This window comes from Arachis stenosperma, chromosome 3 (genome assembly GCF_014773155.1).
Source record: "Arachis stenosperma cultivar V10309 chromosome 3, arast.V10309.gnm1.PFL2, whole genome shotgun sequence".
NCBI classification, from domain to species: Eukaryota; Viridiplantae; Streptophyta; class Magnoliopsida; order Fabales; family Fabaceae; genus Arachis; species Arachis stenosperma.
In genome coordinates this window covers 35,525,301-35,542,151 of record NC_080379.1, presented here as the reverse complement: position 1 = coordinate 35,542,151, position 16,851 = coordinate 35,525,301, and the positions used below count along the sequence as shown (strand labels likewise).

The 16,851-nt window shown below is 37.8% G+C and overlaps 1 protein-coding gene across 1 annotated transcript; it reads left to right on the top strand.

Moving 5' to 3' along the window:
- Positions 1-2,041: 2,041 nt before the first annotated feature.
- On the top strand, positions 2,042-13,241 carry LOC130968453 (mediator of RNA polymerase II transcription subunit 25). The gene is made up of 15 exons (XM_057893734.1): positions 2,042-2,518; positions 4,934-4,964; positions 5,482-5,545; positions 5,897-6,027; positions 7,047-7,256; positions 7,393-7,458; positions 7,858-8,065; positions 8,572-8,639; positions 8,752-9,603; positions 10,507-10,560; positions 10,679-10,707; positions 11,392-11,460; positions 11,572-11,656; positions 11,967-12,053; positions 12,141-13,241. The coding sequence occupies exons 1-15, from the start codon at positions 2,421-2,423 to the stop codon at positions 12,756-12,758; spliced, it is 2,670 nt and encodes an 889-aa protein (XP_057749717.1). The 5' UTR covers positions 2,042-2,420; the 3' UTR covers positions 12,759-13,241.
- The last annotated feature ends 3,610 nt before the right edge of the window (positions 13,242-16,851 follow it).

The window sequence follows — 16,851 nt, the reverse complement described above, 5'->3', positions numbered from 1 at the left end:
CCCATTCCCTTTCAAAGCATTCTTCTATCACTATTCTTTCAGACTCAATTTCCACACAATCATGAAATTCCTCATAATCAGCTTCTCCATTAATTTCTTTGATTTTGAACGAAATCGTTTTTCGTTCGTTGCACATGATACGGAATTAAATTTTCTTGATTGCATTCATTCAAAAAAAATATCTGGAGTTACCATTCTACCCTTATCTTCATCACCGTCTCTAGTCCGTGTCATGATGAGCTCAGCCGCTAGATCTCACACCGCCATCATCAACAACATTCTTTCGGCATGTGAACTAAAGCTTTCACACATTGGCCTGGCGCTTGCATTTTCCAAAAAATAATTATTTCCATATATCTCACGTCCCACCTCTTTTATAAAAACATCGAAGTCTCTAGTTCCTACAGTGATATGAACCCATTCCTTAATTACGTCAAATATACAAGTGTCAATTAACACCTGACGCTCTTTCAGACCCAGAAAATACGGTATAACGGATTGATTTTGTACTGCTTAGCCCAAGAATTTTACTGTGTATGCTGCTGTGCTGGGACTTCAAAACAAACCTACTGCACTTCCTGCAAAACCAGGCTTTTATACTTACAGCATGAGATTCGGAGTATCTGGTAGGACTAATAGTATGTTAGCTTATTCGTTAGCCCATTATAGCCTTACTTAGGAAAGGAATAAAACTAATTCAACGGTTCATCACACTTGACTACTTCCTCCCATAGACTGTCTATTGTGTTGAACGTCTCCATTGACCAAACATGTAAAGGCACTCCATAACACTCTAACCAAACTCTTCTAGTCTCAGTGCGTTCTGATTCCTCCCATCTCCATACACTATGAAAGAATTGTAGAAAACTATTCATTTTGAAAGTAAAAGCTTTCTCCGCATTCTTCACACTATCAAAAACTAATAGGACTTTGTATGCTTTATGCTCCCTGACTTCAACAACCTAAAGAAAGTTCTTACTGATTGCTCTCTGTAACGATTTGAAGTCGATGGCCATCGTCGTTCCTCCAACTAAACTCCTTAACAGCCAATCAAAATTCTCTTTTGCTACTGGTACTTCAACCTTCTTCATCCAACCATTCTCATGCGGGTCTTTCATAGACGTAATCTTCTTAGTTTCTTCCATTCTTGTAGGATTTTCACCTGTCCATAGTTGGTTGCTCCCCACATCAGTTCTTGCAATGTCCCTTTTGCGTAACCTGGTGTTCTTTCCCTCCATACTTAGCCTCGCTTATGGAAATTATCTTTCCCCTTATACTTAATGGTGCATTTCTACTATAGCTTTCATGGCTCTCCCTTTCATCGTATAACGAACAGACGCGAACAGGTAAACCTTTTTATTTTTCAGCTTTTAAGTTAGGTGAATGTCGTTGATGCGTCACGTCTAATGGAACAAGTGAAATAATTCATTTTTTGAGATGTCTTGTAGCAGATTATTAACAAAAACTAGAAAAAGAATCGTTTTTTAAGCGTTAATATTCTTCTCGATTCCAAACCCTAAAATCCTTTAGCTGTAAATTTCTAATTCTACCCCACTCCGTGTTCCTCTCATCTCTCTCACTCGTTCTCTCTCCCACTTTTGAAATGCATTTGGCACATACTAGGTGCAGATTTTCATATTCAATCTCGTAGACACTTTCATCGACACCAATCTTCTTAATTATTAGCAAATCAAGATCAATTTGAAAACATGTTCTTGCGTATTTTCTTTGTTTCACCAATTTGGTAGCTAAATCTCCCTAAACAATCCTGAGCATGGCTTCCTCGTCATAGTACCAAATGTTTAGATGTATTATGTTATAATATTAAAAGATATAAATAAGTTATTATATATAAAAGATTTTTTTTTTTTGAATTGATCGATTTCTAGTTTTGTTTGACCGATTTATTCGATTTTCGAACAGTTTTTAATAAAATAATTTTTATTTAATAACCAAATCGTATAGTCAAATGGTTTTCGATCTATGTGGTCTAATTTTGAGAATATTGATTAAAACACATTTATGTTGGAAAAAAAAAGACGTTTGTCACATCCTTTGCAGATGTGAATCAAAAGATAGTGTAACTAAAGTAGACAACAATTAAAGAAAACCAATATTTTGGTGTTCTCCCTCTTCTCCTTACTTGCACCTTCCGCAACCCAAAATCTTGTTTAGTTTCAGAAATTTTTAATTTAGGCAAAATTTCCAGAGAGAGTGAGGGTCACATTGTTGAACTCGTTGCCGATAACCTATTCAGCTTGTCTTATCCGGACCTGCTAGGCCCAGACGGAGTCTCACCGAAGGAGAGCTCGTCGGCCGCCTCGCCTGTCGGATCTACTGCGACTCGGCGGACATCACTTCCATTACCAAAACCCCCTCGTTCTCTTGAATTTTTTTGACCGTTTTACCCTTCCGAAAGAATGGCAGAGAAACAGGTCATCATAGTCGTCGAAAGCACCGCTGCTTTGGGACCCTATTGGGATACGATTCTCGTGGATTACATTGACAAGATCATCAGGTTCCTTGTCTCTGTTCCTTATAATGTTTTGTTTCTCTCTCTCTATTTAATCACAATTAGGGTTTCGTATTATTGTCTGGATTTGAGTATTTTATTACCATGTCTCAGAGTTGATTCTGGTTGATTGTTAATCCCGTTTCCCGCTTTTGATTTTCTTGCTTTTTAGTTGTTGGTTAATGGATGGTTCTTTTATGTATTTGGTTCCTTTTCGAGAGTGTGAAGCTATGGGTAACTGGTTTATGAGACTGGAGTTAGTTTTGAAGTCTCACACCGAGTAAGAATGAATTAAGTGAGGCAATATGATATGGAGCGTTCAGATTAATTGCTTTAGGGTTTGTTGTCATGAGTTGGTGTCAGTTCTGAGAGAGGAGACCATGGTGGGCTTTACAATTATTGGGACTTCAAGTGTAAGTGGTGAAGTACAACATTAGCTTAAAATGAATTAAATGGGGAGTAAATGACATGGAGAAGCCCACAATCCCGTTGTCACAAGGGTGTTTTTTTTAAATATTCGTCTTCAGAGTTGTCGAGAGGTTTATGCAGTATCTTTTATTGCTTGAGGGTTTTGATCAGCTTTATCGTGCGGCAATGATGGGCTATTCCTTTGCATGTTCCTTTTACGTTTAGTTCCATGAAAGTTTACAATAGTTTGTTTGGTTGTGTCATAATATTTGGTTTGCTTGACTCCATATAGCTTTTACTGTCTAGGCGTAGAAGTTCTTTCGAATGTCTTGCAATAATTACAGTTTAGGTAATTTTCAATGGAGAATCAAATGTGGTTTCATGGTAAGAGTGGCATGAGGCAAGGAGATCCTTGATCCTATTTCTTGTTCACTTTAGTGGTGGATCTTAGTTGCTCACTTGCTTGATCTCTAGAGCAGTGACAACTGTGTCAAATTTAGTGGTGTCAATGTCAGGTTTTAAAGGTATTATAATATCTGATTTGCTGTTTACTAATGACACATGTTCTTAGAAAATGATAAGAGATAACTTTTTGAATTCCCCCCTAAATTTATGTTCTGAGTTGTCCTTTGGATCGAAGATTCAGGATTTTTCTCTTCTAAAGTGCAAAAGTAGGGGGCTAAACATCACTAGATTATTTAATGGGTTGCACTTGCAGTGGAAAGTATTGATCCAATGGTGTATAGCTTCTCACTTTTGAGCTTATGATTTTGTGCACTTTAGAGGAAATCCAACAATCTATCTGTATTAAATCGGTGTAGCTGGTATTATATTGGTCTGCTCCTACTAAGGTGCAGGCAGATTGTTTAGCCATTATCGAGGACATAGATTGATGTTGTTTCTTACCACAGTGTTTTTTTTTCCCTTGATTATTTTTTCTCTCTCCTTGTGCTTTTCTGGCTCCCTTTTGGTGCGGTTTGGGGGGTTTCTTATATCACCTGAGTTGTTATTCCCTTTCTTCTGTACCTAATAAAATTTAGTTTAACTCAAGATTTCGAAATGTTGAGACTTTTTGTTCCTCTAAAGATAGCTTAGATGCAAAAGTAGTTTTATTTTATTAGAATATGTAAGAGAATCTACAAAAGTGGTTAAGCATACTTTCTTGGAGAAAGATCTTCTAAAGTGAGGAGATTGGTAAGTGAGAAAGTGAAGAGTTAGTCAATATTGAATTTGTAACTTTTATCACATGTGAGCCACACTACTTTGATTCAAAGGGTGATTAGACCCCCACTTTTTCACTTTACCAATTTCCTCAGTTTAGAGGATCTTACCATATTTGCATATATACAAAAGTCTTAAAGGGCTTAGCCTGGAGCCGTTAAATATCAAGTCATTCTTTTCCATTCAAACAAATCAATAGGTAGCATAGGTAGATAGTATATGGGCATACCGAGCTTCCTCTTCCCCGTGTCAAAACCCAAATAAATTGTTCCAAAGTCACAAATTCATGAAATAAAATATATATATATATATATATATATTTTAGTTTATTGTTCACTTTTGAATTAGGCTTTTGGATAACCATTCAAGTAAAGGGTGTCAATGTTAGATAATTTTTCTAGTGTGGCAATACATGATTAGATATTCTTTTAGATTGATGATACATACAAATGAAATCCTTTTTATTTTATTTTAACATTTTGAGTGGAAGTGGTCGATAAATAATGCCAAAGAAAGATTGGCGGTGTCTGATCGGAACCAAATATGACTCATTTATCAGTCTTGTAGTTATTTAATGTTTTTGGAGTTGACATTTTATGTTATAACTTAAAATAGCTAGGCTTGTTCCTCGCCAGCTTAAGATTGTGATATTCAATAGAATTCACCTTTTGCCTTAGTGGTTTATAATATCATTTTCAGTATACTCCTTTGCGTGGATTTTAAGTTACTTTAAAGGTTACACATCATAGGTTACATGATTGATACATTTCGCCTGTTGTGGTTTTGTTGCAGGTCTCTTGTTGGAACTGACTCCACTGGCCAGGTATATCATTTTGGTTTGACTAAAATTTCACAATCTTTAAAAAGGGAATAAAAGAAAAAAAAAATTAAACTATGTATTATGGAGAATAAATGAACTAGCAAATGTAATTACAACAAGAAATAGCAAAGAAATAGTAAAATGTGTATGGTACTTCACGAGGCCATTTCTTTCCCACTGTTACACTTGGAGAGGCCACAACTCTAGATTATAATCTGTGATTGACACCGAATGGAATATTTATTCATTGCAAAAGCAGCAAATCGATGCTTTCATCCTTGCCACATTATTCAATGCTTTGAACAGTACTTTTAAGTTTTGTTTTGATTAAATTTTCTAAACTTATTGCTGGATTTTCGTTTATGTTCCCAGTTACCTCATAAAATTGATTTTCTCTTAATCATGTTTATATTATTGTGTGCATTTCTTCGGCCCAATGGAAGTTAAAGTATTCCTTTAATCATGGCCAATTTTGATCTTGCGGTTGGTCTATTGATTTTATTTTCCCATTCATTTGCAGAAGCCTTCTGTATCCAACGTTGAGTTTGCCCTAGCCACCTTCAATACTCACGGATGTTATTCTAGTAAGGGTTGGATAATCTTTTTTTTTTTTTTTTTGTGTTCAGTGAATAATGTCTGTTTAAAAGCTGCTTATTAACTTTCTGCCGAATTATAGAATTAATCATGATGATGATGATGATGATGATGCTTCTTCTTAACCCCATGTTACATTTTCAAATAAACACGTAGCTAACAAAAAAAGAAGAGGAAAACATGCAAGAGTCTTTAAAATTTCAGCATTTTGTTTTCTTGCCTCAATAAAAAGTTAAACTAGAAGACGGAAGTCCTTGTTTTCTTCTCATCAATCCCTGTTAGCAATGAAAATAATTGCATATGAAATGAGCAGCTGCTTACATAGGCATCATTAAATGCAGGTGTCCTCGTGCAACGGACTGGCTGGACAAGAGACCCCGATATTTTCTTCCTCTGGCTATCAGCGATACCCTTTACTGGTGGTGGTTTTAATGATGCAGCAATTGCTGAAGGGCTTGCTGAAGCTCTGATGGTACGTATGCCATATACTATAGTTTCCTTTTTGTGTTCTGTCACTTTCCATTTGATAGGTGTATATATTTCTGATCTTGATTCATCATCTTTATTGTGTTTTGTTTTACTCCTAATATGTATAAATATGTCTACATATGTATTTGTGTGAGGACATGCCGGATAACAGTTTTTAACCAATTTCTAGTAATTGATTGCACCTTGAACTAATAGTGATATTATTCAGTTTAAATGTTTAATGTACATGAAGCAGAGAGTAAAATGTAAGATAGATAAAATGAAATACAACTACAGTGAAGATAGATTATTAACTTTTAACGTGTTAGGTGAAAAATATATTGCTTTCTAAATGTATTTTATAGTCTTATTAAAATTCAATAATTCATAAAATTCGTAAAACTTGATTGCAAATATATTGATTTAAATGATTAATTATTGAATGCATATGCAGCTTTCTTATTTTATTTAGCAATAATTTCTTAAAATAAAAGAATATTGACTTCTTGAGGTTTAATATGTTATTTAGAATTATTAAATATATTCTACTTTTATCTATGGATTTTATTCTGAAAGTCAATTTAACTTTATTCATTTCAGAACAATTTTAATTAAGTTTTGAGAAAAGCGATGTAATTTCTCATTGAATAGAATCTTATGAATTGAAACATCAATTGTATGTTTGGTTTTTATGCATGAAGCTTTATTTATTGTGATGTATTTTTTGCAATTATGCAATCAAGGGTTGTCATATTTTTTCTTCTCTTTTTTGATTTCTTTTATTTATTTTTTCCTTTCCCTTCTCTCTTTAATGTTCAATTAATGCACATAGATTGATATACATCTTTGGAAGAATGCCTTGGTTGCAGATAAGTTTAATCGTAAAGGCTTCAACAATTTCAGCTTCATTTCATACCCTGTATTTTTGCAATTATATAATCAAGGGTTGTCACGATACCCTGTTATTTATGAACTTTATGGACATCTCTATTGATCCTCTTACCCCAATGTGCGAATGTCTAGATGTTCCCAAGTTCTCAAGATGGTGGGCCCAATCAGCAAAATGTGGACATGCACAAGCATTGTATCCTTATAGCAGCAAGTAATCCTTATCCACTGCAGACACCAGTTTATGTTCCAAGACTGCCCAACATAGAGCAGAGTGAAACCATTGACTCAGATGCAGGGAACCGTTTATATGATGCTGAAGCTGTAGCTAAAGCATTTCCTCAGGTACTTATTGCGTTATTTGTTTATTTACATCTACTGTTTTAGTAATACACTTCTTGTTGCTATTGTTATGATTATTTATTTATTGTCCTTCTGCTGTTAATCTTTGTTCTGATGGAATGTGATCTTCTGCATGCAGCTTTCTGTTTCTCTGTCAGTCATCTGTCCAAAACAACTTGCAAAAATTAAAGCCATCTACAATGCGGTAAGGATGACATAGCATGGGTGTACTGTAATCATAATATGTCCTTTATAAACTAAATCAGTCATGAGTCTTAACTTTAGACTAATATAAAACATCAAGATGGTCTGCTTTCTAAACTAAAATTAGAGAGAATCAATAGTATAATTACAATATCAACTAATATTTCACATTTCGAAATGCACACTTCCTTAGTTATTGTCACTGCTTTCCATTTTGAGCACCGAATTGATCTCTTACAAAAGATCCTTAGTCCAGAGCAAATACATGTGCTGATGGCTAGATTTTTTAATTTTACCAGAGTTGTCCTCTTTTTGATTTGAGCAGACCTGATTAAATTAAGAAAGTGTTTTCTCCTGTGTGAATTTGTTTGATGTTTATTTTATTTCTTTGGTATTGGAGGGGAAGCGTAACAATAGAGCAGCTGATCCACCAGTTGATGTCAAAGTTAGTCATTTCCTTGTTTTAATATCAGAAAGTTTCAAGGAAGCACGCGCTGCTTTGAGTCGATCTGGGGTAACAAGCGTGCCTTCAAATCAGAGTCCTGTTAAAGTAGATGCAGTTTCTGGCATACCTGTTACAGGCGCACCACCGACTTCTATGCCATCAGGTATTCAGGATTCAATTAGCACTGAAAACTACTTTGCTTTCTGTAGTTATATTTCTTGTCTATCATGTCACATGCATAATTTTAAAGAACAACTAGATAAATCATAATACATATATCTGAAATTTTACTCTAATTCATTGATGTGGGGGCAAGGATAAAATTAGTCAGCTAGGGATCTGTTACTCAGAGGTTTCTGAGTTAGCTTTGGATCATCACTTCTTCATATTAGCAGTACCAGTTCAATTTTATAGATCAAATGGATCTGGATACGCTTTATACATTATCTACATCTAAAGGAAAAAGATAGGTTAAATTCTCCGTCAATATAGTATGCACTGTCTTCTCTGTTTGGTCGACAAGATCAGTCTGAAAATTTCTTGCCTTATGTATGCCATGTTTAAAAAAATGGGCATCAGTTAATAACAATCTTAAGTGGCTTGGTTGTTCTTTTGGTCTTGTGGTTGAAGATCTAGTATATTTATCATGATATTTCTATGAATTTTCAGTGAATGGATCTATCCCAAACCGTCAACCAATTTCTGGTGGGAATGTGGTCCCTGCTACCGTGAAAGTGGTAAACTTAACATACCAATAAGATTATAGAATTATATCTATAGTATGGTATTGTTTTCAGTTTTTCTTGCTTGTTTTTCAAGTGATCCTAGATACATATAATACTTCTACAGGAGCCAATTCCTGTAACAACTATGGTACCTGGACCTGGATTTCCTCATAATTCATCAGCTCCTCGTGCTACTGCTAATAATCAAGGAGTACCAAGCTTGCAGACATCTTCTCCATCTTCTATGACTCAAGATATTATGACAAGTAATGAAAATGCACAGGATACAAAGCCTACCGTATCCATGTTGCAGCCCATGAGACCAGTGAATTCTGCTCAGGCAAACATGAACATTTTGAACAAAGTGTCTCAAGCACGACAGGTGATGAATTCTGCTGCATTAGGCAGTGGAACCTCTATGGGAATTCAGTCAATGGGTCAGACTCCTGTTGCCATGCATATGTCAAACATGATATCCAGTGGGATGGCTTCTTCTATACCTGCACCTCAAAATGTATTTTCATCTGGACAGTCAGGAATAACATCAATCTCAAGTTCTGGACCTCTTAATGGTCCTGCACAAGTTGCACAAAACTCAGGTCTCAGTTCGATAGCTTCAGCCACTTCTAATATGGCTGGAAGTCCAAATATTGGGATCTCACAACCAATGGGTAATGTTCAAGGTGCTGTCAGTATGGGACAGCAGGCACCAGGTATGAGCCAAGGAAACCCTTCGGGAGCGCAAATGGTGCAAGGTGGAGTCAACATGAACCAAAATATGATTAATAATGGCCTTGGTCCATCAGTTGTCTCTTCTGGAACTGGCACAATGATTCCTACTCCAGGAATGTCTCAACAAGTCCAACCAGGCATGCAGCCGCTTGTGAACAACAATGCAGCTGCTAATATGTCTTTGCCACAACAGACATCAGGTGGTATGCAATCCACACAATCCAAATATGTGAAGGTCTGGGAGGTATGGCCATTACCCCGTTTTCATTTAAGCAAGTTTTTTCCTCTTTTTTCTTGTAAATTTCAGTATATATAGTGTGGAATAAATAATTTCATTTTATTTAGAAATAACCAAAAAAAAAATTTTGCATTTTCTATGTGAAAACCATTTTCTTCTCACGATTGTTGTAATCATTATCCATATGGTGGGCATTTTGAAGATTTTAGTTTGTATCTTTCAATGCTATGGTGTTTAAGTGCAATTGAGTGTAAGACAAGTAATTCACACATCTTAATTCCTTAGTTCTTTGTAATCACCTTAATTAGCATGCAATATCTTTTCATATGTCATCAAAGATTCAGTGATATTTACAAGGTCTAAACTACTATATCGAAGTTATTATATTTATGTTGTTTCTAGTTGCGGCTGATTACCAATAGAGTAAATACCCAATACAGTCCCTCTGTCAATTTTCATAAAGGAAGATGCGGTCCGTAACCAAAAACAAATGAGTCAATGACCCCTCACCATTCGCTTTTGAGACATACCTAACCTTTTTCACCCAAGAATATATAGAATGTAAGATCAGCATGAGGAAGAGAAACACTAACATAGAAGTAAAAATTAGAAAAGACACCCTACCACAAGTAAAGAGATTTAAGTTTCTTGGATACATTATATAGGATAATAGAAAAATCGAAGAGGATGTAGACCATAGGATTCAAGCGGGTTGGTTAAAGTGGGGGAGTGTGTTTGATATTGTGACAAAAAAGTACATCTAAAACTTAGACTAGGTATGTTATTTGGATTGGAGTGTTGGGTGGCAAAGGGTGAGTTGCTTGATATCGGGCGGTGGTGGCAAGTTTTTGGATTTCACTTTAGCTTTATTGTGCTTTGGTCAAAATTTAATAAGTGAAATTTTTGCAGGGAAGCTTATCTGGGCAAAGGCAAGGGCAACCTGTATTTATCACTAAACTTGAAGTATGTTTATCCCTATAGTCTTTTCCATCTCATTGTGGCAGTTGATGTAATTTTTTGGCATCTGGCTTCTTATTCACTTCGATTTTTTAACCTGATGTATAATTTCTTTGTCATACAGGGTTACAGGAATGCTTCTGCCTCTGAGACGTAAGTTCTTGAATTTGCTCTCTCTTCCCCGAATACCATTGTCCTTCATATTTTACATCCCGGTGTTGAGTTCCTTTTGAACTTTAAACTGAATTTTTAAAGAAGTCTTTACAACTTCATCCTGCAATTTATTTCATCACAAGTATTGAGTTTATCGGGGAAATATGTGGAAGACCATATGTTTACTAATAACACCCTCAAACTGATATCAATGTAATATCAGTTTTAAGGAAGAAAAGAAAACAGAATTGGAATTGCAAAAACTGGAAGAAATCCAAATTAGAGCACTATAGAAGCTCTCTCCCTAAGCCTATTCTCAAATGGATGCCTTCCTCCTGGCTTCTTCCGTCAGCCCTCTCATTTAATTCCACAAATAGCTTCTCATGCCAACTCCGGAGATTTGGTTACAGTTCATGCACCCACTACTTCCTATCTAAATGTGATTGCCTCCATTTACCTGTTATTTCCATACACTAGTAATATGTAGGTACCTAAAATACTCCCCGCTTAGAGAATCACTTTGTTCTCAAGTATTGTAACTACAGGGAATAATACAAAAACAACAACAAATTTAAGTTTTGCTTAGAGAGTGCCATGCAAATTTAAGTTTTGCTTGTTTGATTAAATCGTCATAAAAAACTTATTTTCAATAATTTACTGACCGATCACTTTTGGTTGTCCCAGGCTTGCAGCAAACTGGCCCCCGGTAATGCAAATTGTTCGGCTTATATCCCAAGACCACATGAATAACAAGTTAGGCTTCATTTAACTTATGTTTTGCTTGCGCATGTTCACGTCTGTAGGTGTATCTTACCATTTAACATTTTCTATGCGAATTTTTTTTATTTAAAACTGTGACATTAGGCAATACGTTGGAAAGGCAGATTTCCTAGTTTTTCGGGCGATGAACCCACATGGTTTTCTTGGTCAGCTGCAGGAGAAGAAGCTGGTAAGTTTTGCTTTCAAATATTAGTGAATGTAGCGACCTTCTAAGGCCTAGGAAATCAAGAAATATCTCATAATATAATATCGTAATTGTATCTCTAAAATATTAGTGTTAATATCATGAATCATGTCTTAGGATTAGTTTCCATCATTCTTTTTATTGCATGATTTGCCTTTATTTATGATCTAGACTTTCAGATCTCATAAATTTCCAAATTTAAACCATGCCAATAGATCTAGCCCACTAATTTCATAACTTTTGGATAGGAACTTATATTTGGTTTGATTTTTCTTCCCTCTTATTTTGATTTCAGTGTGCGGTTATCCAATTGCCATCCCAGACGTTGCTGCTATCTGTTTCCGACAAAGCTTTCCGCTTGATTGGGATGCTTTTCCCTGGGGTAACATTTGTTTCCAACCAAATACAAATGGAAAAAACATTTGTTTGTTGAGCTTTGAGCCTTTATTAAGATTTCAATTGCAAACAGGATATGGTTGTATTTAAACCGCAATTAACCAGTCAGCAGCAGCAACAAATGCAGCAGCAGCAGCAGCAACAAATGCAGCAGCAGCAGCAGCAACAGCAGCACCAACAATTGCAATCAGGACAGCATCTTCCACAGTTGCAACAACAGCAGCAACTTCCTCACATGCAGCAGCAACAACTTCCTCAGCTACAACAGCAACAGCCACAGCAACAGCAACAACAACCACAGCAGCAGCAGCAACTTCCCCAGCTTCAACAGCAGCAGCAGCAACTTCCCCAGCTTCAACAGCAGCAGCAGCAGCATCAACAGCTGCAACAACAACAGCTTCCTCAGCAGGTCCAGTTGCAGCAGCAGCAGCAGCAACAGCTTCCACAAATCCAGCAACAGCAACACCCCCAACTTCAACAGCAGCAACTCTCACAGCTTCAGCCTCAGCAACAGCTTCCACAGTTACAGCAACTGCAGCAGCATCAACAACTCCCTCAGCAACAACTTGTTGGGGCTGGGATGGGACAAGCATATGTTCAAGGACCTGGGCGGTCTCAGTTGGTTTCTCAGGGACAGGTTTCATCACAAGGAGGAACAAACATGGGTGGAGGAGGGAGCTTCATAAATTAAATGGCTCGAGTTTAGGCATAATTTGTAACAGGGTAGAATGACGCTTAATGATTCATGTAGCCGACCCAAACCAAACCAAGGAAAATATCTTTTGGGGACGCTATTTATATAGGTCTGGCAAGTCTTATTCTTAACCAGATAACATGTTAATAGTATATAACGAAAATTAAGAGCACGTTAGAAAGTTATTTGGAGGGTAATGTTAGCTGCTAAGTTGACTTGAAAATCGTGTTAATTATGAACCTAATTGACAGCAAATATTAGATGAACAATCTTCACAAATAATGCACAAAATGTAAATGTCACTCTTTTTTTTTTCTTGGACATGGTGAATGTTCCGCCTTAAATTTTTGGCCTGTCTATGTGTATTATGTTAGGAAGAAAGACCGTTATTCCAAGGTCTTTTTTGAGTTTGCTACTTATTCTCTCAATTTTTACCTACTCAGTCCCAAGTTTGAATAAGAGAGATTGGTTGTGTTAGGCTCTGGATAGTAATATAAAATTTTATGGAACCTTCATGACATGAATCAAATCAAATATAATATGGTGCTAAAGCTACGTCGTCCTTTACAAGACTGTAAAGGGACATAAAAAGAAATTGATTAATCTGGCTAATCCCTTTCGCTGTGTTTGAAATGAGAACGAGACAGAGATACAAAACATATTATATGGCTTCAATACGATGTAAAATGAGTAAGGGCCATTGCATTGATGTTTGGGTGTAGTATAAAATGAGCAATAGTTATCATTTATTGGGAACAAACAAGCGTAATTAAGTTAATTCACAAAATGTAAAGATAAATGCAACAAAAAGTTGGTTTGAGACATGTGATATAAGTACTGTTCCGAGGCTTACCTAGAACCGGATGGAGGTTGGGCTTGTTTGTGAGGCCCAAGCGCTAGAGGAGGGTGGTCTCCGACTTGGTTTACGTCTGGGAGCCTCCTTCCGACTTGTGTGTGAGAGAAAATGGGGGGTGGTATCTGCAAAGACACTCTGATGCCTAAGTCAGCATGGGATTAAGCAGGTTTAGAATGTATTGGAACTTAGAGATACTTGAGGGATGTCAGTGTATTTATAGTGGTGAACCCATAACAACCGTTGGAGTAGTTCCGCCTTTTAAGGGGAATAACCGTCCCTTTATCTTAGGGAAGTTGAGATATGGCTCCTGGAAGTGGTTAGAGATATTTTAGGGGCAGTTATCCTCTTGAGTGAGGGTTTATCTGCCAGCTAATCCCTCGTTCCCGACTTCTTTAGAGCAAGTCATGGTAAGCACCGACTTCGTAGATTGAAGGTCGGTGTAGGGTGAGGCCCAATCCTTTGGATTGGGCCTTTCGTTGGGTCCTGGGCCTTATCATTGGGTCAGGGTATGAACAGTGCCCCTACTCAAGCCCAATTTCTTTTAAGATTTGGGTTCGAGTATTCTACTCGGGGTCGTAACCGACCTAGGAGGGAACCGACGTGATCATTGGTGACTTTTCGTGGCTTTTGATTTTCACAGTTACGTCTAATCAAACGTCGCGCCTGTTAGAGGTTCGCGTAGGGATTGATTACCTTGGTAACGGTGCACTCATTAATGACCGCTTTTGTTTTTACCATTATGCCCCTAACGTGTTTATAAATACTTTTCCTCTCTTTCGTTGTTTCGTTTCTGCGATTTTTCGAATTTTCTTCTTCTCATCCGTTCGTGGGGCATTCCTTGTTTGAAGGCTTTCATCTACCTTATTTCCAGATAAAGGTTAGTCTTTTCTTCTCTTCTCTTTTTACAACGTGCTTTCTGTTTGCATGCTTTTATTTTTTAGAGAGAGAGAAGTTGATTCGTAGGCTTCTGTTTGATTCCGTACCCTCCCTTAGAGACCATGTTTTTGATTTTCTTTTCTTTTTCCTTTGTAGGTTTCACCAACCTTTTGATTCCGTACCCTCCCTTAGAGACCATGTTTTTGATTTTCTTTTCTTTTTCCTTTGTAGGTTTCACCAACCTTTTTTAGGAAAAGAAATGTCTTCCGTAGAAATTCTTGCTCAGTGGGTCGATGTCACAGTCTTAGGGGAGGAACCTTGGGTTGACACTGATTTTATTACCGATCTTTGCACTCGTCACCGGCTCTGCACCTCTGATGAGGATGAGCCGAAGTATGAACTGCTTGTCCCGGGTCCAGAAGACCGGGTTTGCTTCAGGAGGGCTTCGGAGGCAGTCCCGCCTAGGTGTTTTTCTTCCTTTCTCTGATTTTGAGATTGCTGTTTTACGTCACTGTCGTGTTGCACCTACCTAGCTTCATCCCAATTCCTGGGGCTTTCTGAAAATTTATCAGTTTGTCAGCCATGCCTTAGACTTTCTGACTTCTTTGAGGATTTCCTTTTTTCTTTTCCACATGACCAAGCCCTTCAGTGGGCAAAATAACAAGCAGCAGTGGGTGTCCTTCCGAGCTATACACGGAGGGTCTTCACCCTTTTTGATGAATCTTTCCATGCTTCAAAAATTACTTTTTCAAAGTTCAAGCCGTAGAGGGTCACCACCCCTTTTTCTTGGATGAGAATTCTTCTCCTCGCTTTTCTCTGTACTGGTTAGAGGCCTCCCCCTGTGAGAAATATGGTTTGGACGACCTGGATGGGGTGGAGGCAGCCGTTGTGGGGTTCCTCCGAGAAGTGTGGGGGAGGGCCCCATATTTGGATACCAAAAAATTTCTCCAGGGGTCGCCGACCTTTGTCCAGACACAACTAGGTAGCTTTTTTATTTATCTACTTTATTTCTGACTTGTTTTTACCGACTTGTTTCGCTGACTTTTTGGCTACCAATTGTTTTCTTACAGAGATGGCTCCTCGGCTTCTTCTCAGCCGCCCCCTCCTCCCCGACCTTCTCCTGAGCCAGAGAAGAAGAAGTGTAAGACTTTAGAGTCTAGCTCTTCTTTTGAAGGTGAGGCTAAGGTGGATGCTCCTGCGTTTATCCGAAAATACATCTATCCTCATACCCGTATAGGTATGGATGATGTTTCTATCCGGAACTACCTCACCATTCTGGCTCAGGAGAATATCAGGACGGCGGTGGTGTGCACCAAATTTCTTGATATTTTTGAGAAGACTCCTCTTAGCTCTTTGGGTTCAACCTCGAGGGTTGAAGAGCTAGAGGAGAGGTTTCTCATATATCAGAAACATGAGAAGGAGTTGAAGGAGGAGGTCGCTAAGTTGAAGGAGGAGAGGGATGGCCTTCGGGAGAAGGAGAGCAAGTTACAAGCCCAATGCAATATAGAGGAGGGCTTGAGGAAGAAGGCGCAGGAGAGTTATTTGAGTTTGTTCAAGGATCTCATGGAGGTGAGGAAGGACTTGTTGAATTCTCGAAATGCTTACGCCGAGTTGGAGGACTCTATTGCTGAAGGAGCCGAGGAGGCCTGGAGGATTTTTAAGGAGCAGGTCGGGGTCCTTGCTCCCGACCTGGATCTTTCTCCTTTGGATCCTGACAAGATCGTCATTGATGGTGCCATAGTTTATCCTCCTCCCTCACCTAAGCCTGTCACCGAATCCGATCTGAAAACTTGGGGGCAGAGGATAATTGAGTCCCCTCCTCGTTCCAAGGATGCTCCGAGTTCCTCGAAGGCTCACAGAACCTCCTCTCCGTCTCCTATGGATACTTCTCTCCCTGGACCTGATGGCGCTCCGACTGCTCTTCCTGACTCTGGTGGTGATCCGACTATTCCTGGTGGTGATGTTTAAAAATTTGTTGGCTATATGGGGGTCGGCCTGTGGGTCCCCTCATTTTTAAACTGTTTTTATGTTTGTGGTGGTAGTGGTCTGTTGACATTCCTCTTGGCCTTTTAAGGCCGTAAACAAAATATTTATAAATACCCTTTTTTGGATAAGGGTTTAAGTTACCTTTGGTGTGCATGCTTTTCTTTTGATACTTTAAAGAATTTTTTCGACCTTTTTTGAAAACCTTTTTCTTTGGCTTGTCTGTCCTCTTGAGCTTTTTCGCTTTAAGGACTTAGGACAGTCTTTTGGCTTTTTAATAGGTTTTTTGATCTCTTTTCCATTATTCCTTATACTCAACTTTGTCGTTTATTGAGTTCCTATGACTTAGGTTATTTTTGCGATGCATTTTTTCTT